The sequence below is a fragment of the Aotus nancymaae genome, unplaced genomic scaffold (assembly GCF_030222135.1).
Source record: "Aotus nancymaae isolate 86718 unplaced genomic scaffold, 86718_ANA_hifiasm-v0.15.2.pri h1tg000036l, whole genome shotgun sequence".
Lineage (NCBI taxonomy): Eukaryota > Metazoa > Chordata > Mammalia > Primates > Aotidae > Aotus > Aotus nancymaae.
The window spans coordinates 19,969,498-19,983,589 of NW_026988450.1; the positions used below are offsets into that span (position 1 = coordinate 19,969,498).

At 39.8% G+C, this 14,092-nt stretch overlaps 1 protein-coding gene across 1 annotated transcript in view; it reads left to right on the forward strand.

Moving 5' to 3' along the window:
• Window positions 1-14,092, forward strand: part of SULF1 (sulfatase 1) — a 193,549-nt gene that overhangs the window by 113,863 nt on the left and 65,594 nt on the right. The window contains 2 exon segments of the mRNA XM_012463652.3: window positions 7,597-7,748; window positions 10,214-10,383. Coding sequence (XP_012319075.2) covers window positions 7,597-7,748; window positions 10,214-10,383 — 322 coding nt within the window.

Genomic DNA, 14,092 nt, shown 5'->3' on the forward strand with positions numbered 1-14,092 from the left:
AATTCAGTTGCCTCTAAGCATACTGTTTCCTGGTACTTGCTTTGGTTCTACTGTGCTGTATCCACCCTAAGATGGATTGAGAGAGTTTAACTAAAACTCAAAGATAATTTAGTTCAATTTCCTTATTTTTAGAGGAGCAAATTGACACCCACAAGAATAAAGTGACTGAAGTGACAGATCTGACTGACATTCTAATGGGAAGAGCGGGCACCAGGACCTTAGTCTTCAGGGCTCTCTCCAGGGTGCTAATCAAACCTTAAGAATTGGATCTGTGCTGAAACTGTGTACATATTGTAAGGCTTACCTGTTGAGGACTGTCACTTTTTTGTGCAGCCCAGGGAGTCTGCCTCAGTCAGTGTTCTGGACTGCTTCCAGTGCTCCTGGAAACTAAATCTGATTCTAAACCCAAGAGTTTAGACACGTAGGTAATAATACAAGTTATAGTGAGCCATCCTCCAAAATAAAAACCATTCTTTAACGGAAATACTTTTCCAAATACTTAGCTAAGAGCAGGAAAAGGATAATATGAGCTCAGGAAAACAAATCTTGTTTTGCTTGTTAGTAAATCAGAAAGAATAAACAGTGGGGCTGAGTGCAGTGGTCACACCTGTAATCCCAGCACTTTGGGAGGCTGAGGTGGGCAGATTACCTGAGGTCAGGAGTTCAAGCTGGCCAAAATGACGAAATGCTGTCTCTATTGAAAATACAAAAATTAGCTGGGTGTGGTGGCGGGCACCTGTAATCCAGCTACTCAGGAGGCTGAAGCAGGAAAATTGCTTGAACCTGGGATGCAGAGGTTGCAGTAAGCCGAGATTGCACCATTGCACTCCAGCTGGAGCAACAAAGCCAGACTGTGTCTCAAAGAAAAAAAAAAAGTTCGAAGACTGAAATGGCAGTGATAGAGACCTCTATAATTTAAATTTGTCTTTCATGGGAAAACATTACAGTGTCTCAGACAATTAGGAAGTAAAAATGTCTTCGTGACAATAGTTGTCGATCCAACCGTGGACAACAACCCATTTGAAAATACACAAGTAAGTACACATAAGCGGCAGGCATCTTAGAAAATTAAGAGAATTGGTAGGTAGGTATTAAACCAATGTAATTATTTATAAGACACTAAACTAGCAGGGAGAAGGCCAATGTATAAAGATTTTATTGTTTTCTTAATAATGAAATTTACTATTTGGAACATTTAGCTGCACACCTAAGAAAAATAATGACGGAAACTGAAATATGTGTTATACATAAATATCCATCTAGAGAGTAAGTTTTATATAGAACAACTCAGAGAAGACAAATTACTAAGGGGCTTATTTTGGGAGGCATCCAGAATCCATGGATTTAAATGAATTAAATTGACCCAATATTATATTTACCGTTTTATGACATGAGTTTTCTCTTTCAAACTAAGGCATATTTTTGGACTGGCTATAGCCTAAATTTTTCTAACTTTACTCATGGAAAATATGAGTCTATGAGAGCTTGAATGTTCAAGATGGGGAAAATGCAGTAACATGTCTACTGCACTTCATATTCTGACAAGTGAAATAGGAATGAGACTGGATTATCTATCATAAAAATGAATATCTTGCCTGAAATCAGTTCCAAAAAAATTAGCTTAAATTTATTAGGAGGATATAGACATTAATATAAAACCTGGCATAGGTTTTAAGGTAAAAATAATTATCCATGATTGATAGGTAGCATTAAGAATTAAAAACAAAAACTGAGAAGATCATGGAATCACATCCTACCTTGATTTGTTTTGAGGATTTAGACAGTATGATGCAAAGATTCGTCTAGAATGATTCCTAAGTTTTCTTTCTTGTCCAAAATTACTGTATGTTGTAACTTTATTATATTCATGTTAATTATAATATTGATTCATTTAACAATTGTGGTATTCGAATTATAACCTTAACATATGGTACATAAAATCACATATGAGTTAAATTTTAATCACATGAATTCTACCTCATATCACTGAGGTAGATGGAACAATATTTAATAGACATCTGCAATAAATCTTTTTATGAAGAATTCTTTTGTGATAAATGAAAATCATAGGCCTTAGTTCTGACAAAGAAAAATTCTGTCAAATAAAGGTAAATACAATATTGGATCAAAAATTTTAGATAAATTATTCTGTTTTGTGTCTTTTTATGTTACCAATTTATGTTACTTATAGCAAGTATATTTATTTTCTAATATGAGATTTTTTAAACATAGAATTCACTTAAAGTAACCCAAACTAATATTCTTAATTTTATTATGATATAGATTCTTGATAAGTACATAAAGATGAGATATATCATACATTTATTGAACCACAGTGTGCTTGGAACACACTAGACATTGGGATGAAGACATTTAAAATAAGATTCCTGTCTTCACTAAACTTACAATCTGCTTGGGGGAACCAGACTGCTGTATACAAACTGACATAAATCATAATTTTAACTTGGTTCAGAATTATCTTTATTTATAGTTACTGCCATGAATCCCATCATCCTATCAATTACATGGATTAAAATCTCAATATATCTTTTGATACATTAAATAAGATTTGACTTTTCTGCAGCATCAGATCTTTGGGTTAGTTACTATTGCTGGCTCAAAAATAAATGCCTTGGCTTCAGATAGTTCCAGGAAAATTTTCTAAGCATTATGGAACAGGTTGTCCTAGACAGAAGTAGTGTGGCCTAAAGCCAACAATAATTACAATCAGGTCTTCTGATCTTTCTCCCTGCCTCCCAACCTCCCCCACCTTCTTAAACAGCTGTGAAAGGACGTGCTTCATGGTGTCCAAAAAAAAAAAAAAAAGAGGATGGGTGAATGGCACATTAGTGATGTTTTCAGATAGTAGGAGTTGAGTTGAATTGCCAGTGCCGAAGGATAGAAAAATGTTAAACTATACATAATCTACACATAGACATAATGGCATTATGGGCAAGAAAACAAAATTCACCTTAGGGAGGGAGAAAGAGATTTAATACATCTGGAGGAAAATAATTAGAAGGCCAGATAATCAATTGCAGAGCGTTGCCAGGAAACATCATGTTGAAAGAGGCCAGGGGTGATTACAAACGAGTCTCAATGTCATGAGGCAACAAAAAGGCCAGAGCAACTGGAGGCCGACAGTGCTGCACCCTGACACCCAAGGCCCCCGTTACCCCTGGAATGAGTGTGATGGGTGAGGGCACATCTGGAATACTGAGTACATTTCTTATGCTCTGTTAACCCAGAGACACCCAAAACCTGGAGGGAGTTCTGAAGCAAATAAAAAGGACTATTAAGAGATTTGAGGGAATAGTTTATAAGGGAAGGATTAAGTCAAAGGGTGATAGCCATGGCAATGGGTAGAAAACAGTACAAAATATCCTACAAAGTAAAACAACGAGGAAAGAGCAGGAATGACTTGGTGGGGAGAGGAAACAAAAAACCCCAACAACGAAGTAACTGAAAGTAGCAGAAAAAAATTTAAAACTAATTAAGCAGGAAAATGTAAGGCAAATAGAGGAGTTTATTGCCACAAAATTAATGGTAGTGGGGAAGAAAGCACGTAAGCTCTGAAGAGACATTTTCAAGTGCACAAGTGAAGAATTCTAGTACGAGATTTCCTTATACTGAAGAATGGAAAATCATTTAAAGACAGGGCCAAAAGGATAATGATAACGGTGAGGCTAATAATAATATTAGTCGTAGGAGCACTTAATAAGAACCTTGTTTTGTGCCAGGCACTGTTTTCAGTGCTTTACATAAGTGTTGATACATTCGATCCTCAAAACAGTCCTGCCACCGTTATTATTATCACCACAGTGACTTTACAGAAGGGAAATGGGGGAGAGAGAAGTTAAGTAGCTTGCATGTAGGTGGATACCCTAGCAAGTAGCAGAGCCAGAATTTGAACCCAAGCAGGCTGGCTCTAGGGTCTATATTCTCGACCACTATGCTTTTTGCCTTTTTGGGAAAAAAAAAAAAGGAGAGAAAAGTGGGATAAACCCGTAGGGATGAGGAGGAAGCCAAGGAAAGCATGTGGCCTGAGGTTGTTAAGTGCAAGCTTTTTGGAAACAGTCCCTTTTGAAAGTTAGTGGGGTGTGGCCTTGGTCTGCTGCCTGTGGCTTCAAGTCATACTGTATTTTGTCAGAAAAGGAAAATTATCTTGTGGTTCTATGTAAAAAGGTCAGTTCATCTCTAAGACAGGAATTCCTCATTAGAAGAATTCCTACTGCACATAGCCCAGAAAGAAATCCTGAGTCACCTGATGTGGGACCCTTTGACACTTTGCCCTATACTGGTCAACCTGCTCAGGGTGCCTGGCAGAGTCCTTAAGCAGTGGACACTTGGCTGACTGATGACCTACTTGGTTCACTCATTCATAGAGTCAACAAATAAACATTCACTCAACAAACAAGCATTGCTATGTTTCTCTGACTGGAATCTAGACTCCAGAAATAACAATTAAGAAATAACAATTTCAGAAACTCTAAAGCTCTCTTCTATGAAAATATTTTGAAGGCCAAATCAACTTTAAAAAATATGATAATTCAGCTGGGCGCTGTGACTCACACCTGTAATCCCAGCACTTTAGTGACCTCGATCACCTGAGGTCAGAAGTTCGAGACCAGCCTGACCAATATGGTGAAACTCTGTCTCTACTTAAAAAAAAAAATTAGCTGGGTGTAGTGGTGCACACCTGTAGTTCGAGCTACTTGGGAGACTGAGACAGGAGAATCACTTGAACCCAGGAGGCAGGGGTTGCAGTGAGCCGAGATCACACCACTGCACTCTAGTCTGGACAACAGAGTGAGACTCCATCTCAAAAAAAAATGATAATTTAAGCAAAATCACACAATTTTTTAAGTATAGACCTCATCAAGTCCCCAGAATACATTGGGTTCATGAACCCAAGTTCAAGAAACAAAAAGGCTGGAGCCCTGTCCTCTGTGCAAGGATGAAGTGCCTTAGAGATGAGGCAGAAGCAATGTTTGCCCTCAAAAAGCTTACAGTCTAGGGGCTATTTGGCTTCTATCTGAACATGACTATACCACAATGGAGAAAGGGAAGATGGCATTAGAGCCACAAAGACAGTGTTGTGTAATTAAGACAGGGACTGTGAGTGAAATGGCATCTGCTCTGGCCTTGATATAAAGAGGCAAATAAAGAGAATTGCACAAGCAAAAGTAGAGAGGTGGGAACCGGAAAGCAAATAGAGGAAACATTAGCTGGAGAGAGGGACAATTATCAGAGAAATGGGAGATGGGATTGGAAAGGAAGGATTTTGTCCAAACTCAAGGTAGGCCTCTGATGACAAGCTAGCAGAATACACTTGATTCTGCAGGCAATGAGGGTTATCTGAGATTGCAAGAAGAGGATGAAGTGACCAGTGCGGGTACTTGGGAAGATTAACTAGTGGCAATCGAGGGGAAAGACTCCTCCAGCCGGCTGGGAAAGTCAGTGAGACCATGAGCATGTGTGAGGGGTGGTAAGTTACCAGGGAAGGTGGAAGGGATTTGAGTGCTGTTTCCAAGGTGGAACCAATAGGGGGTGGCAACTTCCCAGCAGGGAGAGTGCAGAAGCAGATGGAAACAAAGGAGGCTCTGGACAGCCAAGCCTGGTTCACGGAGGGTGATTATGCCCTTCAGAGGAATGGAGTAAAGCAGAAAGGGAAAACGGGTAATTCCATTTTGGGCAACAGCATTAGGAAGCAAGTAAAACATTCAGATGGAGATATTCTATAGGTACAGGTGCTCCTTGACTTACAATGGGGTCACATCCCAATTAACCCATCATAAGTTGAAAATACGGTAAGTCAAAATGCATTTAATATACTGAACCTACTGAACACCAGAGCTTAGCTTAGCCCAATCTAATTTAAATGTGCTCAGAACACTTATGTTGGCCTACAGTTGGGCAAAATCATCAAACGCAAAGCCAATAGGCTTGTAATGAAGTACTGAGTATCTCATTGGATTGATTGAGTACTGTACTAAAAGGATACCAATTTTATACCACTGTAAATATGAAAATCTTAAGTTGAACCATTGTAGGTCAAGGACCGTCTGTAGTTGTATATCAAAGATAAAAGCAAGCTAAATAGGCATCCCATAGAGACACCAAAATGATGTACATTAAGTAAGTTTAAAATTTTGAATGTGTGTTTTAAGACCAATGCCAATAAAGTGCCCCAATTCTAAAATTCATCTCTATTATCTCAAGCCAGTCTTCCAGGAACTACTTTTTACCATGGATATAAGCAAGGGCACTTATAAAATCTGTTTAATGAAGCCAGGAAATGGCTTTGACATAGAAGACATCTGGCAACAGCTTTATAACATCAGAAAAACTAAAACTTGACTACATGTGTTTGTATGTATAGGGGTGTGTGTGCACATATATACATACACACACGCACGCATATACCTATACAGACATCTTTAAAATATTCTCTAGCCCTTTTTACTTGAAGGGAAAGCTATGTGTGTGGCTAAATAGAGTTAGTGACCAAACATTTAAGTTTACCCAGAATAGTGTTTGTTTATACCTGCTCCTCTGTAGTTAAAGCAATTACAAATAGCATCCTCTTTCTCTCTCAGAAGTATTTCAATACATTTATGACTACCATTCTGCTAGGTTGTAATGTATTTTTCTCCTCAATGTATTTTTCGTCAAGAACGAACTCATATTGTTCCTGGAATCCCAACTTCCCCTTTTCTTCCCGCACTCCTCTCCTGTCACCATCTTTGGCAGAAGACCAAATTTCTAGTCACCCTCTCAGAAAGGCCCAGTCAGCCCTGTGGCACAGTGGTCTTTCTTGGAGGTGACATGCCAAAGTTATAAATGTGAAGGCCTTTCAGTGGCTTTTTTAATGAACCGTGGTGTTTTTGTGACACATATACTTCCACTGTACTATAATTTTATGAAAATGAGTAATCTATATAGTAACTCTGCATTGACAGAATTTTTATTATCAGTAATAGATGTGTACATTCATAAAATACACATAACATAAACACCCATTACATACTATACGAGATAGAAAACCCTGACCGTATCTCAAAAAATGGAGTTGACCATGCTTCCCTGGTTTGGAAAATGTGTACTCTCTGGATATGTAAAAACAAAAACAAACTTTTCAACAGTGTTATTATAATTCACGATTCTCAAATAGTAAGTTAGAAAACTTACCACAAAGACCAAACTTTCAGTTCTCCAACACTTGCCCAGTGGTTGCATTCCAAATCTCACCCTACTTCTCTGATTGTTCCATCAACTTAACAAAAGGGCATATTCTGATTTTACTCCAGTAGGATCATAAGAAACAAAAGAACCCAGAGTGCTGTGATCATTATGATGGTTTTATTGAGCTGTAATCCATGTACTTGGGTGCTACCTCTATTTACTCTAAAGGAAAGTGTATTTATGATGCTTTGCAAAGGATTGGAGTATTACACTAGTGTCATTTTGGCATTCACTATTACCTAGGTCAACTTTTGTTTAACCATCTCTTTTTCGTGTCATAATTTTATACTTATCCATTTATTTATGATTAATCATTTTACATGAAAAAATAATTCTTTTTTCCCACTGCAGCCTTTTTTGGAAAATACCTCAATGAATATAATGGCAGCTACATCCCCCCTGGGTGGCGTGAATGGCTTGGATTAATCAAGAATTCTCGCTTCTATAATTACACTGTTTGTCGCAATGGCATCAAAGAAAAGCATGGATTTGATTATGCAAAGGTAATTTTCAGGCACTTTTATACTGCATCAATTTACTTTGTGCAAAATGGGGAAAAGCCATTTTCAGTGAGTTAAACTATCCACAAGATTGGCTTTCTACATTCTCACAATGTTCGAATGAGAAATTGTAAGGTAATTTTAAACTCTAGGCAAGGAAAAGACTCCCAAAGAACACTGCCTTTGTACAGTGATTTCCCTCTCTCATTAGGATGAAAGGCTATCAGGCTTTGATGAAAGTATCATCAAGAAAACCAGAATTATCTGCTCTTTCTTGTGATAATTTTTGTCCTGCAGCTCTCCTGGCCCCAACCAAGAACTTGTCCACATAATCAAATGTTCATCTTGTACTGTTTCACTTTTCACTGAGATAAAAGTATATTTTGTCTGTAGCTTCAGATTTAGGCACAATCATAAGAGCAAATAAATATGATAATTAAAGCCTGAAAAACCACATTCCTTGCTTTTACTCCTGTGTGACCAAACTTAGTATATGTGACAGACACCTGCCCTATCACAGCAAGAGTCCACAGAAGTCTCTAATGCTATCTCAATCCTAGGATTTTCAAATCTGTTCAGAGAAACTGAAATCAATATGCCCCATGGTTCTTTGACAAATGGATTCTAGTTTTGACTTAAAAATTCAGAAAGATTTTATGCTAGCTGACTTAAGTTTAAATTTTTTTCAAATCATAAGAATAAAGGGGAAAGTATCTTCGAATTTAAGACTGCAAATTTGCCTAAAAGATCCCCTTCCCTTCCAGCCATACCTATCTCTTCCTCGTTTATCTAAAAGAAGCCGAGAATCTGCTCTATCTAGCAACCTCTCCCAACAGGCTAGAGCACTTGGTAGAAATCAGAAGGGGGGAGCTTGATTTAATGTTGGCACACTTTATGCTTGGCCTGATTTGAGCACAAAGGACTTGGTGGGAGAGAGATAAGATGTAAGTCCATCTCCTTCAAACCCTTCAGAAAACAATGCAAATGAATTAATAAACATTGCTAATAGGCTTCCAAACTCATGAAAGTTAAAAGTTGGCAGAGACCTTGGAGGCAAATTTGAGCAATATCCTCATTTTCAAAGATGAGAAAAAAGCATTTTAGAGTGGCTCAAACACTCACCCTAGGTCATATCCCCGGGGGTGGATACAATCATTGCATGCAAATAGTGCAGACCACGTGCACTAATTGTCGCTGCTCTCGTTTGCTGTCTGTGGGGATGCTTTTTCATGCTCCTTGTTCAAGTTATTAACCTTTCTCTCCCTGCTGTCCTAAAGAGAGCAAAGTAATCAAGATTCTCTCTGAATACTAAATCAGCGTAACTTGTTCATTATCACAGCTGATTAAGTGTCAAAGACAACTGTGTCTGAGAAGAATATATATCTTTTTTTAGTGAGGAAAAGAATGAAACAGACACCCCCTTGGAAGAGGAAGGGGATAGCCTGTAGACTTGCCCTAACAATGACATGTGACACAGACCATCCCTCTGATACTGCTTTTGCAGCTGTTCTGGTCCTTAAATCCACAACATGTGATTAGCCATGCCTGGAAGTCTTCAACATTTGCAAATGTTGCCTAAACGCTTTCTGAATAAAGTTTATACTGGAGCTCCAAACCAATGGCACACACTTAAAAGAAGCAGGTGGTTTAAGTTTTCATCTTTTCTTTCCTTTTCATTCCATTTCCTCCCTCCCTCTTACAGACCTGCATCAGCCCCCCTGACTGTGGGTTAAGTCATTTTATTAGCAAGTCAGGCTCTAATCCCAGCAGCTGTATTGCTTTAGTTGTGCAATTAACACAGTATAATCTGCAGGAAATCAACTGTTCCCCATTGAAGTGTTTCAAGTAAATTAACTGATCAAATGTTACAGCTTTTCCCTGTGCTCCCGGATTTTGGCCATGGCTTTGATTAGTGATTACTGTAATTCCCACAGGTGGATTTTTCATTTGAAGGAAATATCTTTTCTTGTGTTTGTGTATGTGTGTGCATGTGTGTGTGCATGCATGTGTGTGTGTATGTGTGTGTGTATTTTGCAGTTGTACATTTGAAGTGGGCGTGGGTGTTTCCTGCCCTTGAAGTAATTAAATTTTTTGCCAAGGAATTACATCAATGAAACCTGAGACTGAGACCAGTATCTGGTGTTTCATGTGTTTTAGAGTTTTATTGCCAGATTAATCATTACCTTGGGCAAACACAACTTGACAATTTTTTCCTGATTGCTAAGTTGTGTATTACTTAACATACATTTTTCGCGTGTTACCAAGCTAGCAACCCTAGAAAGCAACTGGCAGCTGGCTTCCTCTATTATCGAAGATGTTCTGCTGCCTCGGGGAGTACAGTCATCCTTCCTACTGTAGACCTTACCCCTTCATGCAGTGACTTGCTTCTGAGGAAAGCAGTTATTCAAATGTGATCTGATCAATGCCACCTTTTGTAATTTTTGTTTTGTGTCAAATGTATGTTTCAGGACTACTTCACAGACTTAATCACTAACGAGAGCATTAATTACTTCAAAATGTCTAAGAGAATGTATCCCCATAGGCCCGTTATGATGGTGATCAGCCACGCTGCGCCCCACGGCCCCGAGGACTCAGCCCCACAGTTTTCTAAACTGTACCCCAATGCTTCCCAACACATGTGAGTAACAAACTCAACTCTGCCACCGGCCGAACATGCCCTTCCCTTTTCTCCCCATCCCACTCCTCCCCTTTACCTCCCCTCCCCCACCGTTTCTTTCCACCCTCCTTATCCACAAGGCTTCCTTCAAAAGAGGGTAACTTAAGTGCAGACCACAGAACAGGCAAAGCCACAGAGCCTGAAAGAAAGCACCTTATCTGGATGGTTTGAGAAGGAATCACATTTCCAGCATTAACAAGTAGCTAAATAGAAAGGAAGAGACGTACATAGAGCGAAGCATACGGGGGCAATTTTAACAAGAGTTCCGTTTCGTTGTCTTAAATAATATTCGTGTGTCTGATCTAATAATAATGATGATCAAATAGTATGCTTTTCATAGCAGCACAGTGGGGACCCCTGGTCTGGTTATAGAAACATGAGTTTATTTTCCAGGCGAATGCCGTAGCAGCTTTGCTGCAGATGTGCAGTTAGGATTGCTGCAGAAGGCAGCTTGAGTGGCTTGCCTAAGAGGGCTTCTCAGGTCACAGCTTTAAAATAGCCTGATTTTTTTAAGAAGCAAGAGTCTTTGAGGTGAGGGGTGAGGAAGAGGGCTGATGACATGGGGGGATGAGACAGAACAGAGAGCTGCCATATGCCCATAATTCTCGCCAGCCAAAGGTGGAAAAATCTGGATGCTTTGGCAGCAAAGAACACGATTTTGTTGTTCACTCTGTCGACACCATTTCTTCCCAAGCTTTGCCATCAATATTCAGTCTTCCACACTGAGAAGCAAAGTTGGCTCTGTATCTACTGAAAGTTTCTCTAGAAATACAGGGAATAGAAAATTGATAACTGTTTCCTATATTGTAAAACCTCCAAAATTGGTTCTTAATCTGTTTGTACTTAAATATCGTCTCTTTTCATCCACACTGGTTATTAACCAACATTCCAGGCAGAAAGAACCTTATGAAAATAGATAAGTAACTACTGCAGGCTAGTTGCTGGTCACTTTTTATAAAATGTTTTGTTTTGTTTTTGAGACAGAGTCTTGCTCTGTCACCCAGGCTGGAGTGCAGTAGCGTAGTCTCGGCTCACTGCAATCTCCACCTGGGTTCCAGCAATTCTCTCACCTCAAGCTTCTGAGGAGCCGGGACTATCGGTGCACACCACCATGCCCAGCTAATTTTTGTATATTTAATAGAGACACGGTTCCACCATGTTGGCCATGCTGGTCTCAAACTCCTGACCTCAAGTGATTTGCCCACCTTGGCTTCCCAAGGTGCTGGGATTACAGGCATAAGCCACTGCACCCAGCCTTATAAAATATTTTTATTTGTACCTTAATGTAACTAATTGACTGATGACTCTTGATCAGTAGTACACAGATCATCTGTATGACATCACATGACTTAGACTAGAAAGAAGGAGGTCAGAGCTGACTCAGGACAAGAACTAACAATATGAAGCCAGGGTGGGTAACCTCCTGAGCATGCCCAGGAACTCAGAGGATGGAAGTGTTTTAATGCACAAAATATCATCAACAAATAATGAAGGTTGCCCCAGCACCTGGGAATATAGCTGGGATAAGCCATTACGTTTTGGAGTATATGCTATGTGTGGATATTTAAGCTTCTGAAGATCTTCCACTACATATAACTCTGCAACTAAATTCACGAATGAAACCCATGTGTGGCAAGTGCCTCTCCATTATAGCTCACTCACAAATTTAGTAGCCAACTGATTCAATGAAAGGAAAAAGTCCTGTGGGCTTTTTCAATACCCTCCAACCCCTCTTTTCCCATTTCTGTTGAATCAGAAATCACTTTACCTTTCTTTATTGCATTAGCAGAAACCCAGCCTAAGGTGACTTCCTACACTGTAAACTTTACAGGTGTTCCCCAAGCTCAAGGAGAAGGGGTTGACAAAACAGGGTGTTTTATGGCTCCTTAAAAGTCAGCCTGCTTTTGAAGCTTTGAGGCAAGGTCCTAAGCCAGCAGGAAAATTAGCCTCAGGTCAAGAGGTTCTGACAGCTCAGTTGCATGGATTCAATATGGCATGAGCGGAGGGGTCTGCAGAGTTCTCAGGGTCTTGGCAATAGCTTTTGAAAAGCATCTCTGATTCTAGTAATTAAAAATTCTATTTCATTCCACAAATATTTATCAGTGCCACCTGTGACACTATGCAGCCCAGCAGGAATATAAGTAGGTATGAGGAAGACACAGTTGCCAACATTTAGAGACTGATAAGCTAAGGTAGGAGTTGGCACACTGGGGCCCACAGTCCAAACCTAGCTAGCCACCAGTTCCTGTTAATAAAATGTTATTGACACATAGCCAGATCGTTAATTTGTATATTGTCTGTGGCTGCTTTCACAATACTACAGCCAAGTCGAATAGTTGTATCAGATACCGTACAGCCTGGAAATACTATCTTATCCTTGATAGAGTGACTTTGCCCCAACCTCTGCTCTAGGGGCAGAATGGGCATGAATGGTGATATCACCAATAGGGCCAGAAGTGACAAGCACAGAGCAGACGTTCGCAGGGCTGTGGAGTGGGGAGGGAGAAGCATTCATATCTTTGAGGGAAACCAGGAAAACTTCATGGACCAAAGCTCCAAAGTGGTCCTCAAAGGATGGGTGAAATTTCTGCAGATGATTGTATAGAGATTGGGTTTCAGGAAAAGAATTTGGTAAGGCCATGTGGTCACTATATAAGGGAGGCAATCTAAGATGTGTCCTAGAAACTGGAGAATGGGCTACAAAGAAAGCAGCAGTAAGGAACAATGCTGCAAAGGGAAGCTGTTGTCAGATACTGAGGATGTCAGTGAGTTTGTATGTAACCGCAAGCAGAGAGTCACTGGAGGCCAGGTAGTAACAAAACAGGAGGTGGCTCAGATATTTCCACATGCAAATAGATTCAGTTGTTCCTTTTTAGTTCAAATGAACCATCTATTGCCCTTATTAGTGATTCTATGAAGTAAAATCTACACAGAGCAGAGTGTGGCCTTGGAGGCTAACAAGCCTGGTTTCCTGCAGCCCTCACTAAGTCTATGGGCACTTTCTTTGATCTCTGGAAACTTCCACTGTCTCATCTGCAAAATGGGGATAATACTAGCACCTTAATGTGATGTCATGAAGAGAAATTAAGAGAATAGTGTAGGTAAAGTCCCCACATAGAGCCTGAGACATAGAAGCCACTTTGTAAGGGTTAATTCTTATTGATCCTTTGTATTAAGGAACCACCAATATTCTATCATTCTTGACCTACAAAAGGGCAATTTTGTATGGTTCAACTTAAGGTTCAGGGGAAGCAGTGAGAAAAATAACAACTTGATTCTTGTCCATTGTGACATGACAGACCTCTTGACAAGCTAAGACTCACATTGTGATGAGCCTCTCACATCTGGCCATTCCAATAGAAGAGACAGGATGAGGACCAGTCTGGACTGTGTTATCTTTTCCAGGTGCAAGTATGTGCTGTGGGTAAGCGCCAGTTTGGAGAACTCCCTCAGCCACAGGAAATGAAAATTCATGTGGTTGGTTGAGGGATTCAGCTTCTCTTTGCTGCTAATCCTTGGGTTTTGTGCACCTAGAATGTGGTCTCCTGCAGGCCTTGAAAGCCTTGAATTCCTGGCGTCTTTGTTGTGAAGGTCTCCCTGGCTGCTGCTGGAGGAAGGGGCTGGAAGAAGTGAGTGTGTGCACAGGTTCAGAGTTCAGTCTTCAGACAAA